Source organism: Buteo buteo, chromosome 15, assembly GCF_964188355.1.
Source record: "Buteo buteo chromosome 15, bButBut1.hap1.1, whole genome shotgun sequence".
NCBI lineage: Eukaryota > Metazoa > Chordata > Aves > Accipitriformes > Accipitridae > Buteo > Buteo buteo.
Genome location: NC_134185.1, coordinates 5717822 through 5742493, shown reverse-complemented (window position 1 = coordinate 5742493; position 24672 = coordinate 5717822). Strand labels below are relative to the sequence as shown.

At 40.1% G+C, this 24672-nt stretch overlaps 1 protein-coding gene across 2 annotated transcripts in view; it reads right to left on the bottom strand.

Annotated features, from left to right (window-relative positions):
- KCNQ5 (potassium voltage-gated channel subfamily Q member 5) overlaps nt 1-24672 on the bottom strand; it is a 287671-nt gene that overhangs the window by 54496 nt on the left and 208503 nt on the right. For both annotated transcript variants that reach the window (XM_075046449.1, XM_075046448.1), the window contains exon 3: nt 16861-16987. In XM_075046449.1, coding sequence (XP_074902550.1) covers nt 16861-16987 — 127 coding nt within the window. The remainder of the gene's footprint in view (nt 1-16860; nt 16988-24672) is intronic.

Sequence of the window (24672 nt, the reverse complement as noted above, 5' to 3'; positions counted from 1 at the left end):
TACCCTGGAAAAATGAAAAGTTAAGTACTTTATGATTCTCTCCCTGCCACATTTTTTTCCAGCAAACCTCAGGTGCCATTTGCCCTCTTTTAAGCAAGAGAGCAAAACATTCTTCTGAACTTTCCTTCATACTCCACTTGAATTTAGCTAAAATCTCCATGGTATTTCTGTATTTTAAGGAGGCTTTAGCAAACTTCTATCAATATTTTCCCCTTTAACTTTTAGTGGCAAAACTGGGAAATCAAGAAGAAGTAAACAGCAACATTTCAATTAATTTAATGGGGACTCAAGTTTCACTCCGTATCTTGCTGTAAAGCACCAGGAAAGTTTGGGATGTGAGAGTGCGTAATGGGCAGTATAATTCCAAACTTCTCAGTAATGACTTATTAGAAGACAGAAGTTTCTGATGTACATTTACTTCTTTGAGTTTTTCCAAGCTAATACCTTGTGCCTGATCTTCCAAAATGTTAAGCGTCTCTTCAGCTAGATGCTGATTTTGTTCACTCTTTAGAAGTCTCTCTCATATTTTTATCCTGCAGATAGCACCCTCCCTCGTTAACTCCAGTCTGAGATTTCAGATCTTCTCAGCAGCTTTTGCAATGTTCACTTTTGAACACTTCATTTCAAATTAAATTTCAAACAATGGATTCTTCCACTTCAGACATTTCACCTAGTATCTCTCAAGAAACCGCTGAGATGACGTGAAAGTTTTGTTAATAGTAACTTAACAAAGGCTTTTTTAGTTGACGGCCACCATGTTAACAACCAGGGGGCCCCCTGAAAAATAAAAAAAGAGGAACCCAGAACTCACGTGTGTAATAGATTACACTTGTATATTGTCCAATCTCACTAAAATAGTGACATATAAGTCAAGATGAGTAACTGAAGCCCAGTAATGCAACAACCTGAGTAGCTCCTGAGAGGTGGGCCAGCCTGAGCTCCCACTTCCCAGAGGAAAACCAATGTTGGGTGGCCTTACGCTGCTCAAGCCCAGTTAGAAACTCTGGATCGCTTGGATTACTGGTGGAGGTGTGGTTAGCATTTCTAAGCTGTAAGCATTTCTGATGGCAACTCTGTGACTGAGATTGATAATGATAAAAAAGGAGGTATCGCAAATCATTGTAATGGATTGTTTTACTGCTAATGACTTTTTCAGTGTAACTTTCCTACTATGAACTTTTTGGGTATCGTGGGATTTTACAGTATTCAAAGGTATCATGCTAATGGACCCAGTCACATAGGGGAAAGGGTGAACACAGCAGCTTTACTTGGATATTGCAAAACATCCCAAAGCCTCGATATGCCATCAGGACATCTCTAAAATTACAGAAAGAATGTCAGGATGATATTAGGAAATGTAATTAATGATAATCTCTCATCTGCTCAAAGCTCATGTACATGCTCAGACTAATAGACATTCTCTCTCTCTCTTTCATATTCTTCAAAGACTTAGCGTATAAGAAAATGTTAGTGAGAGCTTTTCCTATTGCCTGCATTTAATGCTGATGTGTTGGAATGTCCTTTCCTTCTAAAAAAAATGACACTTTGAGCCAATACAGGTTAAATGAAACTTGTGATATTTTTTTTCTCTGATTTTATCTGAATAGATAATGAAAAATATTTAATCATTTTAGGATCATCACTATACCATCAAAATAGTGTTTGCTATCAATTCACAGAAAATGCTCTGCGTTTACACATCCTTGTTAAGAATACGCAGAAAACCACAACGGCTGTTAATTACTGTGTCTGCTCTGGCTGCAGAACAGCACAGAGAGGCAACGAGCTAGGACAAGAGTAGGACACATCTGCCCCCAAAACTGCAGGAATAAGCAGAAAATCTCAAGAGCGTGGTTTATCTAGCCTGCAGCTGTATTAACTCACAAAGGAAATTAACTGGCAACCGTATGACCAAATTTAGGCTACCCTGAGGCTGCTCTTCTAAGGTCTAATTTTAGGCTAGAGTTATTATCTATGACCCAGAGAAAAGACACGGCTCATAGTGGTCATTTCTTATGAATAGTTCTCAGGGCAGTTAATTATCCTAAATATGAAAGTTACCCCTGAAGAAACCAGCACAGTGATTCGGTGCTGTTACAGAGCCGCGCGGCTCCATCGCCGACCACGCGCACCGCGGGTGCTTTGACATCGGCTCCGTCTGCTTACAGGTTATGCCCGCGTTTTGCGGCACAGCGAGCAATTATTCTCACTCGCTGGGGAATTTAAATAAGTTTTAATCCAGATTTACAACAACAACTACATCGAAATCGTCAACAACTTTCTGTTCTGAGTTGCTGGGAGGTGTGAGCGGTGGAAGGGAGGGAATGACCAGCATTTTAGTTCTTCTAGTACCTCTTTGTATATCAGTCCTTCCAGTAGCTTCATCGTGTTTATTGCTATTCTCAGAACTCCCTTCAATTTGTCTACAATAATCTCCACAGCTAGCTGGCTGGGACCAGAGGGTATCATCTAATCAATGTAGAAATGTACTTTGAATTTTAATCAGACACTACAGCACAAAGTTAACACAACACACATTCCGAGCACTGTATTTGAGCATGTCACACTACAGAAAGATGATAACAAAAATATATTCCATGGGCTCTATCCTAAACTGATATAAATTGGCAATTTAAAGCACTTTAAGGTATAGCCTGATGACCGACACATGACTTAGGTCATACAGCAGTACGTGAAAATAAGGTTGCTCTTTTTCAGATTCCTAAAAGAAAAGGTCTGTTTATACAAACTTGTCTATAGGAACAGCAGCCTTTTTGCACAGCCTAGTAACATATTTGGCATTGGTGTATTTTATGCTCCTGTGGGCTAGCTAAAAAAAAAAAAAAAAAAAAAAAAAGAAAAGAAAAAGACATTCATACAGTTTAAGGCTTCTGAATACCCTAATAGAGGGGTATTCAGAGAGGGAAATAATTGTATCATTATTCCTCGAGCACTTGTTGAGAAAGGTCATAGAACAGAAAAGTCCATTTCATCATAACTGGCTGCAGAAATGCTTTTAGCTTCAAACAAGGGATTAACAACTTCCCTCTACCGGTTCAAGAGGGCAAAGAATAAAAATCATGATTAGCGTATGCTGCAACAGTTAATTTGAAAAGAGGCAAATTGTAATGTTTTTACCAGGTGGCAGTTCCTTTGCTCTGTGAACAGTCCCTTTGCTATGAAATCAGTGGGATATTTCACATAGTTATGGCAGAAAAAATTTGGTCTAATATGGGCTGAACTTTCGGTGACCTTGCATAAGTATTTACCCCAGAAACCAAGAATTTTCAATATTTTTATCTATAGAATGTCCAGAACCTTAACGTAATTTTTTTAAAGGATTAAACCTGTAATTACATCTCTGAACAGAGAGATGATCAATATTACCATATTTAGAAAGATGCTGGATGTTATCGTATTTTGTAAATTATCCCATTGGAAGAAGCAGAACTATTTATTAATAAAGTACAACTCAGTACGTGCAAGATTGTCAAAATCAGCAAAGTGGATTTTTAGAGACTACTCTGGAGACATAGGGTCTTTTGAGGTCACCTGAATTCACCCTCTGGAATACGATATGCTCAAGCATTATTCTTTGCCTATTAAAAAAACCCAGTTTAATGTCATCCATTGAATTATATCACCTGAACATCTCTAGCGTAATTTGGGAGAGGCAGGAAGCCGAGTTCTGCACCTCCCACAAAAAGCTGAGCAAAGTTACAGCAATAAGGCCTCAATTTTACAGAGAAAAAAAAGCCTAACCACCATCATCAACAACAACCCCCCCCCAAGCAATATGAGATAATCTGAGTTTTGCATATACCAAAAATAATGGTGCTCAGGATCTTGAGTCCTGGCAAACTTTGCTTTCAGCTATGTCTGAATATAGCTTTTCTTTCTGGTCAGGGATCGGATCTCTCTGCTCAGATGCCAGACAGGTTATGATTAATCGTCACCTACTAGTAAAAGTAATTGGCAGGATATCTTCAGGAAATTCTTGGGATGGATGACGCTGTTTGATTTTTGCAGATGTTGTTGTCACTCCAGCCAGAAGGTCTTTGTGTTTTCAAATACATAATACTCTCTGGATGGAAACCATCTTAATTGTCATTACAGGCAAAACAAGTTAGTGATTTCGCTTCCTTTTGTAATCTTTTTTCAAGATGCAAAACAGCTCAATATTTTTAGAAGTAGGGAAGTAAAACAGTTTTGCGTATCAAGATAATTTGCAGAGATAAACACAGATGAGTGTGAAAATTGACTTTTATTGCTGTTGAAAAACAGGAAAATAGGGATGTATGGCAGTGGCACATAGAAGAGAAAGACGTTATACAAAAATGTGTTATACTGTCCAGGCACTGAAGTGGAATTAAAAAATCCAGACATTACTACTTCTACTCTATTGATTTTTTTTTCTTCTAACAATGGAAAATGGCTACATTAGTCACTGACATAAATTCTAAGGAGTCCACTAAAAGTGATCTGAGCATAGAAACTTGGATTTTCCTTACTCATCAGCTGAGCAATACTCCAGTGAAGACATCAAAAGAGATGAACCATCTTGAACCCTTCTCTCCATCTATAGTTTGCATTTGCAATGTATTGGAAACATCTGAGTAAGCAAAATATTTTAATGTGAAATGAAAGTGACCTCCTGAAAATACAGATGTCTTCTTTCTGGGATACATGTTAATTTTATATAGCCAAAGTGGCTCTATTTAGAAAAGCAGCTCACCAACATGTAAAGCTATCTTTTCTGGCAAAGAGAAAATGGTAGGAATTAAAATTATTTAAGAGAAGCTAAATTAAAATTTTAAACATGCATATAAAATAATATGTAGTATTATTTACATGATATATAAACACTACATAAAATGTAATAATGAAATAATATATTATATCAAATATGCATGCATTTATGTTATAAAAGCACTACTGTGTGGTGCTTAGTCGCCAGCTGGCGTTAAACCACGACGCAATATAACATAAAATAGGCTACGTTTCATGTATTTTCAGTGCCGTGGAAAATAAACTCTGCATTAAACTGCGTCAGGAGATCAATTCAAAGGTTTTATAACTGCAGACACTGTGAGGATTAGCCACAGCACCGCGTCCTGACGCTGAAACCCCAGATTTGATGAGACCCCCCCCTCCAGAGCCCGGTGCTGGGGTTGAGGTGAGTTCTGCAAAGCAGTTGCCTGTGAACGGGGCCGTACCCCACGGCACGGCCTCAGCTCAGGCCCACGGAACGGGGCGAAGGAGGGGGTAAATCCCTGCCACCGACCCCCGGCACGCACACGGGGACGCCGCAAAGGGCAGCAGTCCAGGGGAACGCAACCCAACCTGGCACCTCCGCCGAATCCACGCACCCTTCCGCTAAACGTTTGCTTTTGAGCTGGTCCCACGCTTAGCGTATTTCTTCAGCCTATCCCAATGAAAAACAATTAGCTCAAGATTTCTTTTCTCAGCCACAGAAAGGAGCTGTGTGGTCTTTCTACGTCAAGGAGGAGAACTGTCCCATGTGTCCTCTATCTATGGCTACTCCAAGCAGCAGCAGTAAATCTCTTTATTCACAGGCACCTTAGCATGCCTTCGCTACACCTTGAGTAAAGCTCTTTACCATACAATGCAATCATACATTGCCCCCCAAACAATACGAAACAAAACTGGAAACACGTCAAAGGCACTTGTCAGCAAAGCCAGTCGAATACAACAAATTTGGACTCAGTAGGTCACATAATTTTTGAAACGGAGAAACAAGGAATATTTTGAGAAAGTCAATACTGGGCATTTTTTAAATGTGAAAACTAAATATTCCCTTATGAAATTCCAGAATGAGGAAGATGGGTCAGATTTTTGTTTTGTCATTTTTTTTAATCAAGGTTTATAATGAGATCCTAATTCCATCCCCAAGAATGGATCAACTGACGTTACTCATTACTATGCCAATGTACTGAAAGTATATGTACACTCTTCCTGTGTAAAAGTAGCACAGTTTCAGGCCATTATGACAAATATATCAAAAGAATGTCATTTTACCTTTTCTTGTAGATAGCCAAAATATTTCTCTGTGGGCTGAGAATCACAATAGCTTGACAAATACTAAATTTTAAATTGTAGTTATGGTTACCATTTTTTATGCAGTCTGGATAAGAATAACAACGTTAATGGGAACATTTCACCTGTCTTTGTACTGTTAGCAATTAAAGTTCATGGCCCTGTTGAGTACATACTCTTTCTATGGACTGAATAAGACCTCAGCAAACATCTTTATATTATTAACAGCTGGCTCAATAAATCTTAAAAATCTAAGGGCCTCCTGCAAGCTAAGATTAAGTTCAATTGCAAGCCTTTCATGGATTTATACTTTATTAGCCTTTTCCAATAATTGATCTTTAACATTATTAATATTTACCTGCCAGAAGGAATAAAGCACTATTTATTCAGTAGGAGTTTTATTTGGCTTTAAGACAGGCTGACAGAAACACATTTAACACTGTATCTTTGACGCAGTGTTCACAAACCCAATTGGTGTCCAACCAGAGAAACAAACCACGAGTAACACGTGCAGCTCCTTCCCATAAATCTTAATTTATTCTGCCCAGTAACTGTTTTGTGCCTTACAAGCCCTGGGAAAACAAGGTTCACTAGTCGCTTTACTATGTCTGAGGTTTTTTTCCTGGATGACAGTAGACCCTAGTGAAAAAGGCTGTTGCTCTGGAGAGAAAAAAACCTGAAGATTTCTGAAGGGAAAGGCAGCAGGATGGATAGCCAGACCCCCCCCCTCCTCCCCGATGAATAAAGAGGCTCATTAGATCGGACTGTAAGAAAACCACAAAGTTATCGGCAAGAAAAACCCAAAATAACTACAGGCATGGCAAGACTTGGGTATGGAGAAAGGGCTGAATAATTTAGGAGTGGTTAGTCAGAAGACAAATATGAGATGGCAGATAGAGGTATGCAAACTAGCGGAAGATAAGAAGGTCTGTTGGATGCCTCCTATTTACCCTTCCTTATAAAAGTGGGATCAAAAGACAATTTAAATCTGATAAAAAGAAATACAACATGCAATTAACTTGTAAAACTCATTGCCATGGGTCATAAAGGAATAACCGGGGAAAATTAAAGACAAGATTGGATGTTGCTCCCTGAATTATTGGAGTTAGGTTTTTCAGGGGATCCAAATTCCTGTGCGAGTCAGTCACTGATTACCCAATCTCCGAACAAAAATATTGTGTGATTGGCTATTTGGGCTACAGGTATTCACACCTCTTATAGAGATATCTGGCACCAGTCAGCGTGTGGAAGGGATATCAAACGGGGCTCCTACGTGATCCAGCCCAGCTGGGTCCTTGTAACCACACAGGTAGGAAGCTATAGGCAGGAGCCTGCACTTTCGCAGCCTTTTCAATCATACTCTAAAATCTCAGGGAGGGCCAGGGTGTCTGGAAGTGTCCGTCTAACACGTTCCCAGGTTGTGCATAAAGTCAAGGCGATGCAGTGGTACGGGGGTGGAAAGGCCAAAAAACCATGGGAACAGAAAAATCCTGGGTGTGAGGGTGAGAGCGGACAGGCAAAAAGTAAGAAATAAAGATGCTGAAAAGAGCAGGGGAGAGAAGAGCGTGTCTCTGAGGGAGAGGAAAAGCCTGTTTGTAGGTGGAGAGGGAAGAGACAGTGTTAATAATCTGCTCTCAAATTCGCAGGAGGTATCCAGTATCTAGCTGAGTTATCTAATGCAGGTGTTGATGGCAGGAACACGGGTCCCTCAGTGTTGGCTGCAAGAGATGAATTCCTTCTTACCTTAAGTTTTCTGAGCCATCCTCCGGAGGCATATACCTCTCCCCGCTGCCTAAAACCAGAACTTGCATTCCTAACCTACACAACTGTTTTGGATGCCTGCACGGTCAGTGTGAGTTCCTCCTGGGACTCCTCTGTTTCTGTAAATACAGAGTTTACCCAGGTGATACAGATCCAGAGATTTCTAGTCACTCTTTACCCTCAGCTGCTGTCCCACCTGCAATTTGTGGGTGGGGAGCCAAAGAAGGACTGCTGTGCCAGCAAGGAGCTTTATCTGTTTTGGAGAACGCTAGTGTGGGGCACCTTGGCCCCACACCTTGAGACTTTCTGGTGTGGGAGATGTGAAAAAAGAAATAGAAGCGCTTGTCCGAGAGGGGAAAAAACCCATGGTCTGGTAGCACTCTCGCAAACCCAGCAGGAGGCAATCCCAAAACGAGATCTTAAATGCAGTAGATGATGCCGTGACACCCTCTCCGCTCTGCCTCGTGACAGCCTCATCTGAAACGAAGCAGCGTTTCCCCAGCGTGGGGGTCTCAGGAGCAGGCTGCGTTGGTAAAAGTTTGCTCCGGGGCCGGAGGGATCCTGCCTTCGCCTTGGCTGTCCCCAAGGTGGTCGCATACCTGCACTGGGGCACCGGGAGCGGGCGGCACGAGGGTGGAAGCAAACGGCTGGAGCTGCCTCTTTCTGCGGGAGGGATGGCTTAGGGCAGGCTCAGATAAGCACTGACACCATTTCGGAGCTCGCGTAGGTTGACGTAAAATAGAGCTGGTGGATACCTTCCTCGGAGCTGTTGTTGACAGCGATATCATCTATCAGCGGAAAGGTCAAATCCTCACTTTTGAGAGTTATCAGCACAAGCTTAAAGGTAAAAAAATGTAATTTTTCTCTAAGGTTGTGGGAGCCCAGGGCTTAAGTGCTAGGGGTGGGAAGGGAAGGGAGGAAATTAAAATGTGCAGAACATGCCCCATTTGCCATTTAGAAATATCTACTTAGCCGTACTAAAATTGAGATATAAATACCGTAGCCCCGTTACACAATGTAACAATGTTGTTACATTGTCAAATCCTTCCTAATCACTGCATTTAACGCAGCGGCTGTAAAAAGGAGGAATTAAAAAACTGTACTTTCTCTCTTGTACCCAAGTCTTTTTCTAACGTAGCAGTTGGAGTGTAACCGTTTGAGGCATGATCGTAAAAATGAGATTTCCTGCAATTCCCCCCGGACTACTCTGCCCATCAGTCACTTTAGCAGTGCTGGTGGCAACGTGCAGTTCTCAGAAGGGATGTAAAAGAATGGAAACATCTGTGGAAACTGAATTTCTTCAAGCTTTGTGATCACTAATAAGCTAGTTGCAAGGCTGGCTGAAGACACCTGGCAATCAATTTGACTATACTGAACGTAAGAGTGGGCAAAGCTTCTGTTTTAAACTGTCGGCATTGCCAGTTAACAAATTAAAGCTGAGCAGATACCAGAGAACTGCATTTGAAGAAACAAACACTATCTCTAAAGCAAGCAAAGTGCCTATGTTTCTAAATCACAATAAAGCCAAGAAAACGAAAGCACTGATTTTTAACTGCCTGCACCTATGGCCCTTCTCCTGGAGACCTCGCTCACACACAGATGACCTGAACAGAAATAAACTAGTCTTCAGCAGAGACAGCGATAAAGTCACAGCATTCAACAGGCATAAGAGTAATAATATAAACTAAAAGCACCAAAGAGATGGAAAGACATACCGCAAATATAAGACGGCAGCATGTTCCCTGCTATTGTATGCTGCAGGGTGAACGTAAAAGGAACAAAGTGATCTGTGCGCAAGGATTAGTAAAAGTGTAGATCACCCTAGAGACTGGACATTAGGAAGCATTTCTTTACCAAGAGGGTGGTCAAATCCTGGAACAGGCCTCCTGGAGAGGTGGTCGATGCCCCAAGCCCGTCAGTGTTTAAGAGGCATTTGGGCAATGCCCTTAATAACATGCTCTAACTGTTGGTCAGCCCTGAAGTTATCAGGCAAATGGACCAGACTTCCAACTGAAATATTCTATTCTATTCTATTCTATTCTATTCTATTCTATTCTCATTTCTCGCTACATTTCCCCTAGTTGCACAGCACTTTCAAACCATTCTAGAAAGATTCCTGCAGTACATGCCAAGTGAATAACTCCACTTAGCCCTCTTCAAATTTCTTCATTTGGTCTGACAGCGGTGAGGCTGGGGCACCATGAGAGAAAGCACGATTTGATTGACTAACACCTGCAAGAGTAGTTAATCATGGCTCAAACAGTCAGGCTGACAGTTGCCTAATGTACCACACCAAGGCATTAACATTGAAATTTATGTTACCATGCTGCCAAAGCACCCCTAAGTAAGTATAGGCATGTTAGTAAAATAGAAGACACACTGAAAGCGGCTTTTGAAATAAAGCAGTACTACAAGCTAGGGATATCGCAGTCCCATGAGAGGCTGCACATATGCCAAGGACAGAGTAATGGGCAGTTGCAAAAGTCCAAAATAGCAAACACCTCATTTAATAGGATGTTATTTTGGACCAATATGGAAATGTTCCTAAACGATTCAGATTTCTGCCTGGAGAGCATAATTTGCTGCTGCAAAAGAAAAACTTGTACAGCCACCGAGGCAGCAATTCCTCTCACAGAGGAACTACGGGAAAGAGCTGACGATGGTCTGAGCTGGGAGTTACAAGGAATGTCACACACCGAAGCAGCTGATCTGCAGGACAACATCTGGAAAGAAGGCGAGAAAGCTGAGTATTTCCTTGCATATCAGATAGGCTCTGACATGTTATTCACTTATTTCATTAAAAATATCTTATTTTTTAGATGCTAGGAATGATAAAATTTGAAAAATAAACCAACTATTTCACTGCTTTTGAAATTCCATACGCTGAGTTAGGCAGATAAGTGAATTTGGCACGATCCCATCTACCTCTAACTTCCACAGCAGTGCTTACATTAACTACTTAATTTTGGATCGGAAAATTTACACGTATGTATGGAAATTTGAGCAACTGTCTTGTCTATGGATATGATGGGAATTCAGCGTAGTAATGCTGAACATCTCAAACTGAATAAAGACAGGTAGTGAAAAGAAAGGCATTTCTGTAAGCATCTTCATATACTGGGCATCTCTAGTAGCAACAAGTTTAAAGCCAGTCCCTAAAAAATGTGAGCAAAATTGAAAGTACCAAGTCTAAACCCAGAAAATGTTGACTGCTTTTTGGTCTGTCCATTGCTTACCTCCTTCTTACTGTACATTTCCAAGCCACTGAAACCTTGTCGGTCATCAGCAGCATTGGAGGCTCTATAATATACATATACAATATATAATATTGTATATATTACAGTATTTAATAATATTAAGTTATTGCTGTTGTTATTGTTATTATTATTATTCTACAACATAATTTCTGAGATTCAAATATGAGAGATCATCAATCATTTGAAAGACTCCATAAATCATTTACAGAATCTGGGTGAGTATGGACAGAGAACATCATTATTTCTAAATCATTTGTGACATTTGACTTTAGGACACACTCCTATCAAAAGTGAACTGAATTAGGAACCGCTCACTAAACATTTAGTGCAGGTATGGAGTTATATCAGTCTTGTTTGGAATGGACGTAACTACCTTATGCTTGGGAAAATATCTTTAAGGGTCTTCTAAGAAAGTATCACAAATAAATTATTTTTAGTAAAAGGTCTCTGGCTTTTAACAGGCTTTCTATCACAAACCTGTCTTCATTCTCTGATTCTTCACATCCCAGTGCTCTAACCTATTTCATCCATTCTGGTGTGGCTCTCTTCTAATTTGTACTGCTGGAATTGTCTATTTACAAATGACTGATTATTCTTTGGGTGAACAAAATCAAAGTTTTTCACATAACAGATGACGACAATTATCACCAGGTGATGGGCTAAATCAGCATCTCTCTGGATCAATTAAGAATTATTTATTGATGTTTGGATAGTTTCAGTGGGGCTGAGAGATTGTGATTTCCTGCTCCAAATCTCCCAGAGCAAGAATTTAACCATGCTTTACCCAGAAACTAGGAACTATTATTGGCTATTCTGCACGTCTGGGAGAAAGAGTGTTTCTAATTTTGGTGATAAAAAGATCTAGACTGAATAAAAATTGCCTTTCCTTAGGAAAAGGGAATTGGTTTGTTTCCATGAATTACTTTTATTTCAATTAATCAATATTTTTCAATGAAAATTAATTTCATCAGAAATCTTACACTAGCCTTATTTGCTTCCTTCATCAGCAGATATCTCAGCAGTTACACAGAATATGGATGCAAAAAAGCGCAGCCCTCAGATCAAAGCCTCGATCTCCAAGCCTCATGAAGATAAAATGTGACGCTACCCCCAGGTCCCCAGCGGGACAGAAGAAGTCACTAGACACACACTCCTCTACTCAAAATACCAGACATGGTAGTGACACTAGCGGAAGATCAAAAACCCATGCCAATCAACAAATACAGACTGCTGAATTCTTTAGCACATACCAGCAAGAAATTTCAACAAGAATTGCATCGTACCAAACTAGCAGGTTTCTTTTGAACAGCAGACATACAACTTATAGAAAGAGAAGACCAGAGCCTGATGTCTTTACTCATCGCAAATGGTACCTTGTTCAGCAGCGAGGGTAGTAGTCAGCAAAAGTAAATGTGAAAGAATAAGGCCCATAGATGGTATTAAAAAGACATTATTTTTCCTATGCATTTCTAAAACCTGTTCTGCCAGGACTGTCAAACATGAAGATATGCCACTAAATATTAGTTTTAAAAACCTACACAATTTGGGACTGATTTAGCCTAAACACCACTTCTGTTCATTGCACATAATTATGGCTGCTGAAATTATATGAGGAATTTTCAATTTCCAGTCTTAATACTACTCCTACTATCAGAGTATTTTCTGGAGTGAAGTGGGCAGCGTGTTCCTGAGATGAGTTCAAGTTGGGCTGGCAGGAGACCCCCCCCCAACTTGGAATTTGCTTCTGCTAGAACTTGGTTTTGCTGGGATTTGTAATGAGATGTGATGTGAGATGCGTCTCCTTGGTCAAGGATATACTTAATTACAGACCATTGCTGGGTTATTTAAAGTTCAAATTATACTGGAAAGGGGCTGTTTATATTGTTTATCATGAGCAGTAGATTTACTATCTGTCTGTATTTAAACTATATAATGTGTCTAAATACTGAGGTGACAGACACAAAACATATCATTAAATAAATATATTGAATTAATTCAAATTAAAGGTTCAGCAGATCTTGTAACACACTAGATATGGATTTGTTTACAAAGGTTTGATAAAAGTGCCATATGATGGTTCATTACCACTCTAATTAATGAAAAATAGATCCAGTAATATGCAACAGCCGCTGCTATCACTTAATGCTCTGAAACGAGGTTTGCCAGCCATGAAGTTCAAGAGCCTGATTACAGATAATGGACTTAAGCTTCCTGTTGGGAATTTGTTCATTCTGCAGCCTCAACAGAATTTGAACTTGTGACTTTCCATCATGCTGTAGCTTGGCTAGAGGTAAAATAGAAGCAGCTGTAGGGAAACTGCTAAAGGACTAACTGAAATTCATGAAATCTTTCACTGGGCTGGACCACCAGGAATTCTAGTTGCCCTGGAGAAATGCTATATTACTAGAAGTGGGCTCAAATTTAAGGTGAAAAAATTCTGAAATAGGAGTTTCGATGCCCAGATTTAAATCTAGAAACTGCATAAAGTTTAGGCGATTCTAAAATTCACTGCTTCCAGCACTGGAAGGGAGGCGTGCTCATGTACTCTTCACTTGCCCTTGCTGGGCTTCTCCACGTAGAAGTCCCAAAGTCTCCTACAGAACCAGCAGAGAGAAAGAAGTTCCTCTGAAAGCCTAGCAGACTTCAGACATGCAGGTGAGACTGGCAGGATCTTACTCTTCTGACCCGCAGCTTGTTATTTATTATGCCTCATTATTTTTATAATGTGCCAGCCCGCGGGAGCCGCCCTCACAGACTGAGATTTCACTGTGCTGGTAAAACCTCTCCTACGCACAGGACAGCGGCCAGAAGTTTAATTTTGTGGGGTCACATGCAACCACCTAGGAGGCCCATTGCCAGAGACAGGACAGTGGACTCTTCATTTATTTATTTCAGTGTCCCTGAACGGCTAGACAGGGAGGGGATGCCATACTTTCTTCCCGATTAGCAGACACATTCTCTTTTATTTCGGGGCTCTTGAGGGAGCACGGCTTCTCCTAAGGCACCGGCAGACACAGAATTCTTCCCGGGCGTCAGCAGTTGGGAGATGCGGTGCCTGGATCGCTGCTCTTCTGCACAGTACAGCACAGCAACATCGCTCTGCGGTGCTAACAGCCATCCTTCAGACTGATATGCCCGGCAAATTTAGGCTTTGCAGAGGTAAGTACGTCTTTAAGTGCATTAAGTACCTGTGAGGGTTGGTGTGCCCTTTACATTATGTACAGAAGCTCGTATACAATCAGAGAAAATGAGGGATGGCAGGTCACTCCTGACATGGAACAAAATACAAATCAAGGTTTAATACTACACTATTATTCCCAGTTTTACAGAAATAAGCAAGTGTACAAAACTGTCAAATAATTTGATAGATATCATTACTAACTTGGTAGCACACAGCGATGCTTGATGAACTAATTTGTCAGGGTAGCATAGGCACACTAATGTAAGCACAGAGCTTTGGCCCTAAATAAAATTTTTCTGATAATTAGGTTATTAATGGAAAAAAAAATAAAGGCTGTCTGAATGTGATCCTTGAGGCAATCCTCAAATTTATTATTTCTAGCTCTTAGCCCATTCCTCTATGTGATTTTTGTTTGATCACAAAAATAATCAGAGAACAGATCTGCTGGAAATATAGAGCAAATTTAACTAATAGTAAACAGACTAAGTCTTCTAAAATATTATTGTTCCAGTGCAACAATAAGCAGAAAGAATAACTGAATGGATGACTAAGTAAATAATTAAACAAACTCCTCTCCTCACAGGGCAAACGCTCCAGCACTGATCACCTTGGTGGCCTTCACTGAACTCACCCCAGTTTATTGACGTCTTTCATGTACGGTGTTGGAGGGGGCAGCTGGGGTGCGGTATCTTAGATGTGGTCTGATGAGTGCCAAGTAAAGGGAGATAATCATGTGTCTTCATCTGCTGATGGTCCTCTAGCTAATAAAGCCTCTTGGCCTTTGCTGCCGGGGCACACTTGGCCGTGACTGCAAAGCCAAAGTCTCAAGCAAATAGTTACTTTATGTAGGAAGAGCTGCAAGATGACTTGCTGAAGGTTCTTCCTCAAAAGATCAGATCTGGAGAGATGCTGAGCATCAGAAACTCCCTTCAGGGATGCTGAAGTCCAGAAATGGACAAAAATCAATCAGCAGAAGAAGAGACACACAGAATAATTAATGGCAAGAAAGTCAAGCTACTGGCTTAGTTTCCAGAAGCTGCGTTAGTAGCTGTACCGTGTTTTGCAGAACAAAGTTCCCTTTTCATCCAGTGAACCAGCACAGGAAGACATCCACAAGCAAAAGACTGTTGGCTACTAATTAATTCTGCTAGCAAGTGATGAAGTTGCAAGGGGGATGGAGAAGATGCTTCTGAGGCTAGAGATTGCCTATACGAACATAGGTGCAACAAGAAGAGCAGATGAACTCCAGAGAAAGGAAGAAAAACCACAGTTAAGTGAAGTAAACCCCAACGCTCACTGAGGCTCATGCCATGAGACCTGCCCGAACTATTTCAGAACAGGAGGAGGGTAGATATGAGCTGGTTAAAGGAAAGGGGGAGAATCTACATCAGTCACCCCGTGATAACATGCAGAGTTCTGAACAAGGGAGAACCCCTCTGTTCACTTTTGCTGGGAATTAACAGCTCAGACTGAAGTTCGTCACGGGCAGAAACCTCGCCAATTGAATGGAGACAGGAAAGGGAGGAGAAACGAAAACTGAATAGAACAAACTGCTGGTGTTGCCACACGACGGCATTTGGGAGAGCAGCAAACCACTCTGAGATGTCGAGTGCTTCTAAAAGTTCAAATTCTTTAAAGATTTAGATGTTTCTAGTAAGTTCTAAATGGCTGAAGTAGGCTAATTTTACTAAATTAACAGTCTGGTGCTTTCTTAGGATTGTGTACTGACAAAACCTGACTACTGTTAATTTAAGATACAGGCAGATGAAATTAGAAAGGCTGGAGAGAGGAAGGAAGTTGAGAGAGAAGTTGGGACATTGATATCCTGAAGTTCCACAAATGTTCTGTACAAAGCATTTGCTCCAAACCATTAGAAAAATAAGAAATTATCAGATGAATTTGCTTAGCCATCCTTGACTTCTACCTTTATTGGGAAACTGTTTTCCTGCGGGGTTTTTTTCAAAATAGGGGTTTAACTGGTTGTGGTCCTATTCACCATTCTCACAGACAATTTCTAGAGCAAAGAAGGGGAAGAATAGTCTCTTGAAATAGTTGTGGAAGTGTGCTATATCCTATGCCAGAGTCACTGGCAGAGCAGATGCCTGGACTGTCATGCAGAGAGCAACAATGCAGGAAGCAGCAAAGTTGCCAGAAGATGTTTCTAGGTAGGTTTTCAAACTTACTGCTGTGTACGCATGTCTGATCACAGAGGTTAAATAAGGGGAACACAATGTATGCACATATGTGCATAGTATCTATGCATGTATACACAAGATGTATAATATGTCCATTAAATGCATACAGCTCCCGTGGTTTTCAATGAGATCAGCTCTCAACCCCTCATTCTTCCAATATACATGCCAGCTGTATGACACGCAGAGGAAAATGTCTTTTGGAGAACACAAGAACCATGGACTGACTGGTATTTAGGGACTTTGTGATTTTATATCTAGAGAAGCCTTGGGCAGATGACAGTTGACACACAGCTATTCTGAATTTACACCTGGTTACTGTAAACAGAGTCCAGTAGTTTTCATTCAGAAGCAAAACAGAAGGAAGGGTGTTTATTTTTATCTTAAAATAAACTAGAGCTGGGACACTCACCTATTACACAGAATGGTTTCCTTGCAAAGCGCAGTCTTCCTTGCCATCCTCGGTATCGACAACAGCATCCAGCAGACCAGATACGAATAATAAATTCCAAACCAAAGACAACAATCATAACAAATTCCTAGAAAGGGCAAATAAGAAAAACGCCTGTTACAGATAAGCAACACTGAAGCATCAGGAAACTTATGACCGCTGTGTGTGTCTAGCAATCCACCTTGAGCACCTGAAGATCCCAAGCCTAACTTGGGATCCTGCTTCCCAGGATGGTTACACATCTCCACACAGAACACAGTCCCCAGAGCTTCCTAGTGAATGGTCCAAGACTAACCTGAAAAACATTAAATATCTGCCAAGATTGGCTACTAAATATGAAACACTGAAGAACGGAATCATGCACAAAAATTACCAAAGCAAAATACCCAGTAACTTTGGATATTGAGGATCAGACCACAGCTAATTTAGACAGCTAGTGAAGAAAATGTCCATAAAATTCATAAAATTAGTTCTTAGTTTGAAGGATGAATATTTTGGCAGATATATTCTCATTGTAGCAATATACCAATGAAGTGATTGAGATGATGCAGAAGCATTTAGGAAATCAATTTGTTCCCAGAAGCAGGTTAAGATACATGCAAGTGTAATTACATACAATGGGTATGTAATTGTTTGTAAGACAGTAAATACATATTCACACTAGGTGTAATTTTCCCTGGACAACTTGTGAATGAAAGCATTTAAAAATCTTGCCTTGCTTGTCTGGCTTGCTTTTCTTTCACATTGGAACCTTTTTTAAGACTATTCATTTTAATAGCATCAACCTGTACTTATGCAATTTTTACTGGAAAATGTTTTTCAGTACAACAGTGAGGTCAACAGAGTTGCAGCAGTAGAGCTTGGAGCACAATTCATCTCCAAACGTTCAGGAAATCTGAATCCCTATAATATGTGGTGATACAGTACATACACACTGGTATAGAATTATAAACTTAGATAGGTACTCTTCTGGAATACCATCATAAAGTTATGGGGTTTGAAGTGATAAAATAAAAATTTGTGTCTTCACCAAAAGAAGGAGAAAAGTAATTGAAGGATCTTAAACAGTTCATCAAGAAGAAGAGGATGAAAGTTGTACTTTATTTGGCAGCTGAATGTATTTCCGTGTCCAGGAGAAAGCTGTTCCTCATCAGCCAATTAATTTGTTATTCCTGCAGGATGAGGACTAGTGTGGTACTGGTAAGAAAGCAGCGCAAATGAATTAAATAGAGAAATATTTGCAAGGTTAGGGTTGATCCAATATTGACTTTTTCCCAATAAAGAGTTTGCCTGCTCTTAGACTGTGGGACCCTACAACTCCACAAGCCAATAAGGCTGTAAATATCACATATGTCAACTTGGGCATATTAATTAATTAATTCAGCTGAAAAATGGCATCATGTAATGGTGTTTTACTAGCTTATGATTACTGGCAGCACATTGAAAGACTTTGAATTTAATTTGCTTTTGCTGTCATAGAACAATTTGAAAACATAGTATTCATTCCTAAAACTTGTCAGCTTGTACAACTACATCACAGTGAAGGAGTTTCTAGAGCCTTCTTCAGTGTCTTCATTTCCGGTTTTGTAAATCCCATACTGAATGCCTAAATGAAAAAGGCAGAACGAGATCCCTCTGCTAAAACATGGCTAGAGAAAATGTCATATTTTTTGTTAGAACAGAACACATGTAAAAATGAATGTGATTGTTTAAGGTTTTCTTTTTATTCATTCCACTACAAGAAACTTCAACTTAATTCCATGGACAGAGTTATTGTACAACTTCAGAAAGGATTATGTGCAAAATTGAAAAAGTTCTCTGTATAGTAACAATAATTCTTAACAGTTGGCTATCAGGTGGTACATTTCCTTGTAGGAAATTCTGTGTAGGCCAAGAATAAAATGGACAATAAGCCAACTGGAAAAAAGGAAGAATATGCATTTTAGTTATTTAACTACCACTGTTATAGAGGTAGTTAAATCATGAATTGTCAAATCTGGTTTACACATTGTTAGATGATGTCTCTGAATTTATGGGGTTGATGGCAGGCATCCAGGCCATTTGACATCTGATTCTCCTGATGAAGTTTCTTTTTCGGGGCAGGGGTAGAAGATACCGAAGGACAGGAGGCCAGTGAAGCACAAAACATTCTTTGCTTCCAACAAAATCTTTTCCTTGTTAAAATCTAATCACGTTTCATTTGAATATAGTTTGTCATTTCCCTGGAAAACAGACTGTGCGTACAGATGCCTGAGAAACACCTCGTGCTTTTTAAGTACGCTGAGATTGTCACAGGCGTTCTTGCAGGAGCTGATCCACACGGGCAGGAGCGTGTCCTCTATCACACTCCGCACCCCAGCAGGGTCTCTGATGGAGGACTGGCAAGAACAGAACGTACTTAATAATGCTGGAAGGACTAGTCCACAGCTTCAATTCAGTTAAATTAGTATCACGAAACTGATGGAAGATGTTGAAAAGAGGTAATTTTTTTTTGGTAGTTTTATTCTGGTTCCTATTAGTGCTACACAGTTTTGTATTCATCATCTGTACTACCATTAGCAATTACTGTTTGCTATGCTTGCTCAGTTATACAAAGATGAAAAAAGTAATTGTGTGCTGAAAGTACGTGTTTGAGAGTCTCTTGTACTACACGGTGTACTTGCGTGTCAGAGGCAGAAATCCCACTTCTCTCTCACACACAAATGTATATACATGTACTACAAAGAGAAACTTCACAGAGGTATACCTATTCTGAGAGAAAAAAAGAGCAAAAGGATGTTTTCTCAAAGGGTGGGGGTTTTTTTGGAGGGTGGGGTCAGAGTATAAGATTTTTCTTGGAGAAACAATGTGAAATATCTTTGTTCATTCCTTGAGAAAAATAGTTACCATTTCTAGCAACATTATGAAGTTATGCATGGTGATAGTCTCTCGAAATTAACTGAAGTTTCTGCTACTTAAGTAAATTTTAACAACAGGCACTGCAGTTATACTAAGTGAGCTCAAATACAGTAAATATGGCTCTGTGCACTGGAATGCTAAAAGAATTGCTGATTTTAAAAATACTATATATGATTTTTTTCCACACATAACCAAATTTCTGGAGGTTTTAAAATACACTATAAGCTTTAACAAGATAAAAGACATTGAACAAAATGGACATGGGGTTTCACACTTATTTTTGCACGTTCTGAAATAGCGATGTTTCAAAATGATCTTTATATCCAGGTCATTCCTACTTCCTCAAAGAACAACTGATTTTGAAGGGAATAGATATTATAATGAATAAAGTCTGAAGGAAAAGGATTTTCCTAGAAAATGTGAATGCATAGAAACACAACTCTTCATAGTAGTATATATGACAGTTTTGTGGCATTTTGGATTGGTCCAGGTTGAAAGCAGAGAGAAGCAAAGAATCCCACTCCACTGTGAAAAAAGTAATTTTTTAGTAATCAATGCACTCAGTCACAATGTGAAGTCAAATTACTGTCAAGGTTGATGCAGGCCAGGGAATGACATTATTTTTTTCTATGGCAGCTGTACAGCCACGAGGTTCTTAGTTTTCCATGGACAAAAATTGGAAGGATGCATCACAAACAAGATCAGGATTTTTTTTTTTTTTTTAAATTTCATTTGGAATGGCTTATTACAAAATTAAGCATAAAGCTAGGCTTTTAAATAACTTGGTTTTAGTTCTTTAGCAATTGAAACAGAAAATCAGAACATAATTGGAAAGGCATGTGACAGAATAAATCAGTAGACCTTATATGATTTGTAGGCTTGCTGTAGAAAAGATGCATTCCAAATTTCTCTGTCCTATGTATAATACGATGGAACCTCATTAATTTTGGATTACTTATGAGATATGAATAACATTATTTACATCAGAATGGGAAAATCCTGCACTGTTGATAAATCTGGCCTCCTTCAAAGTTCAGCAAGGCTGTATTTGAGCTGAGGAACAAGTGTAGATTTACTGGAAACCTAACCTAGGTAGAGCAGGGATGCCTCAGCTTTTACCATTTCTTCCTTTTCCCCTGTCTTGTCAGCCTTTTCCAATCACAGCTGCATCTGGCCTTGCACCACAGTTATCACAATCAATAACTTTTTTGGATATTTAAGCTCACAGTTAGCCGCCCCCCCCCCCCCCCAGTAACTACTATGGCAGATGCGTTGGTGGTTCGGACAGTGGAAAGTCTTTCTTCCTTCTCAAAGCGCAGTTCATCCACACGGATGAACTTTCCATTCTGAAATATTTCTGCATATGCAGCTCCAGTTGTCACGGGGAACTATGCACATGCAAGAGAAACAAGGCTGAAACACACGGGCTCGGAAGATTCAGTTGCTTTTGGCAGAAGGAACACAGGTGCCAGTGTGCTCCTCAAGTTTTTTACGCTTGCGTGTGCCTTGGTGGCTCTGCCACTGGACCCACGAGGGTCACACAAATGGCAGGAAAGGAAAATAAGAGGTCATCCAGAGCAAGGTTTCTATTAACAGAAGGTCCCGGAGGATGCTAATGAACACGGCTGATAATTAATTAAATCAAGCATACTTTGTACAATCCAGCTATGATGAGCGCTTTTTTTTTTCCCCCTACTTAATTAGGATACAAGTGATGCTTTGTTGAAATTTTCGACATTAATATGCTTCTTGGGTAGCTTTTAGTGATTTCCCTAAGCATAACATTATAACAGCAAAAACCTGTTTTTATCATAGCTTTCTTGTTCATTAACATAACTGCTTATTAAAACTTAAAATAATTTGCTTCTGATGATATCAGGTGTCTTGGTTGTAGACTGCCACTTCTGGGAATTAGAGTCATTTTTGAGATAAGAAAATGACCAAAGTTGAGCACTCTGTGCTGTTCTTCCAGGATGCTCCTGGTTATTTTGCAATGTGTAAATGAGCTGAGGTTTGGATATAAGAAATCTGCCCACAAGACAATGGCTCTGCTGTTATTTTAATTATATTTCTTGTATGGAAATTGTGTTGTTAAGTATTCTAAAGGCTAGTGAAGTAAGACAATAGAGCTGCAGACTGATGTTAGGAGCTGCCTGCCTTGAGCTCATAGGAGAATTGGCTCTACAAGTGACACTGTCAGAAGCCTGGGAAATGGACTAGAACAAATCCAATTAATGCCCTGAAATAAGCTTTAATAAGGCCACAAGTGTTTCCCTACCGAAGACAACATCTCTGCAGTGTAGCTGCACTGCAGATGCTCATCTGGTGTAAATCAGTGCAGCCTCACGGCTCTAGCACAACAGCAGGAATCGGAGGAGCAGTCTCATCTGATACAGCCTGGGAAGTGTCCCCTCTTCCTTAAAAACTCATAAACATGGGAACACCAGTGTTTCCAAACCAGTTGGAAAAGAGGGAGAATAAACATTTTCCGACCCTTTAAATTACAGCTGACTGGTTTAAGAATGTCACCAGCTGCTAAAATCTCTTTATGGTGACACATGAATAGTTGATACTATTCAAATAGCAATGCTTTATTATTCATTGTCAAAGAGGATGAGATTGTTTTCTAATTTAATTAAAGCAAGAACATAACACCTCAGCTTCTGCATCCCTCTCTCAAGAAAAAAACCACCCTTCTACTGATTCAAAGTACCGAGCACTAGAGTCGGGCTCTACACTTTAAACAGATACTATTGTGATGCGAGGGAAAGCACACCACCGGTCTGTCTCAGAGAAACCTGAGGAAGGTCTGAGCTTTAAACAGTTATGATGCAGAAGCTGGTATAGGACTAGGGACACTTCTGTTATACTGGCCAGCTGCCAGATTAAAACCAGCAGATATGAATATATGCATGCTTTATAGTTCAAAATAATAGTATAATTTGAACACATTTGTATTATTCCTGATTCAGTATTAAAAGGGGAGATCTTTGATCTAAACAGCTAACAAGTATATCTACACGTGTATACGTACACTTAAGGAACTAATATTTTAATTCTTCCCAACTGCAGTTTAACAGTGGGAGAGGCAGCCATAAATCTGAAAACATAACCCAGAATAGACCCTATTAGTGGCATATAAATCACGACCAGAGACTTCAGTTCAGCTCCCAGTGCAATACACAACAAGCATGAAATGAAATTTATGCACCTTTTTATCATTTATCAGTTTTATAATGAATGGGATACTTTTACTTCAGTTGCTTTTCCAAATTATGATTAAGATTTCCCATGTTGATTCTATGTTCACAGAGCATTACTGAGAAATCAGTTCTGTGCCTTTTAATCTAATACACAGCTAAGAGTCTGTTGATATAATATTAAAATCCCAGTGATATGCTTAGTTTTAATTAGCCACATGTTATATAGGACTTCTGCTATCCAACTCCCTTTTAGCTTTTTGTGTTTATTACTTGAAATGGCACCTATCAGTCATGCCTCTTTATTCACTTACAACAGGAAAAAGCCCAGAATTTTTATGTCAAGTAAAACCAGTTTTGAATCTGATAGTACAAGCAGGCACCAGAATTATGTAGCTGCCATTTAATTATGTTTTTCATCACCTCTTAGGGAGTAAATACAAGTATTCACCGCATCAGACCCAAGACACGGTTCCTAGCACTGAAACCGCACTAACCTTCCTCAGCATCCACGAAGGAGGACAGAGACCCTCTGCCTCCCCAGACCAGTAGACCCACTTCACACCACCAGCACGGAGCAAACACTGGTCCCGGCCACGGTTACTGCGATCACCACGGCAGCGCACGCGTGGGCAAACACCGCCCCAAACTCCTTTGGGTGGACGTGGCTCTTTTAGGAGGACCCTGGCGATCGCTGAAACCCTTTTTTCAAATGGGGAAAATGGCAATGGGAAACGCCGACTTCGCCACCCGACGTGTCTGTTCTGCTCTTCCCCAGATACGGCATCACCCTTAAACGTGGCATCTCCCACCCGTTCGCGCTCACCGCTTTGCGCTCTATTGTTTGTTCGTGTGTCAGGTGCAACTACACTTCTGAGAGAATTCCTCAAAGGACACGATAGCCACAAAACTCACACTGTAGAATAATTTTCTATTTTCCAAATGCTTTTGTATCCTGCTTTGTGCTTGTTCACATTTTCTTTCTCTGTGGTGAGATATCAGCAGTAAATGGTCTCATTTTGGTTTTAAAATGATCCACATACTGAAAACAATGAAGCTCTGTACAGCTGTACCCAGGCCTGTGCATTTCCTTTGTGATTTCTTCACGCATTTTTTTCTGCTGTAGTCACGTTCCTGATGTCACATGTCACAGGCAGACGTTCAAGCACATGTCTCTGTAGCAACACAGCTCCCAAATCTTCCTTTTGAAATGTTTGTGAAGAATTTGATATCTTTTGCTGTGTCCGAAAGAAATGCGGAATGGGTGCCAGAGCCAGTACGGACTCTGAATTCCTTTTATGCTCTGGCATCCATGTTGATTTTGTATTGATGCAAGGGGTTTAGGCTAATTGTTATGGCTGATCACATGTATGTGAATTAACTGATAACATTTGACATGCTGTGTAGCAGACCGGGACGGGATATTCATTCTCTTATTCTTTGGTCTTAGCATGTTTGGAGTTGTTAAATCCTAGAGACTCTGCAAATGATATTTGCTGTGTTCTTTTAAAAGTTATTTCTTCTTCTTGCAGTTTCCCAGTTCACGAAGCTCATTAACAGAGCTTCCCCTAGGAGTACGTCAGTGCATGTTTTGACCACTGGGAGACCTACGGGCATCTGGGATGATAGACACTGAAAAGTTTCCATTACCAAACGTTTTCAGAAAGCAATTTTA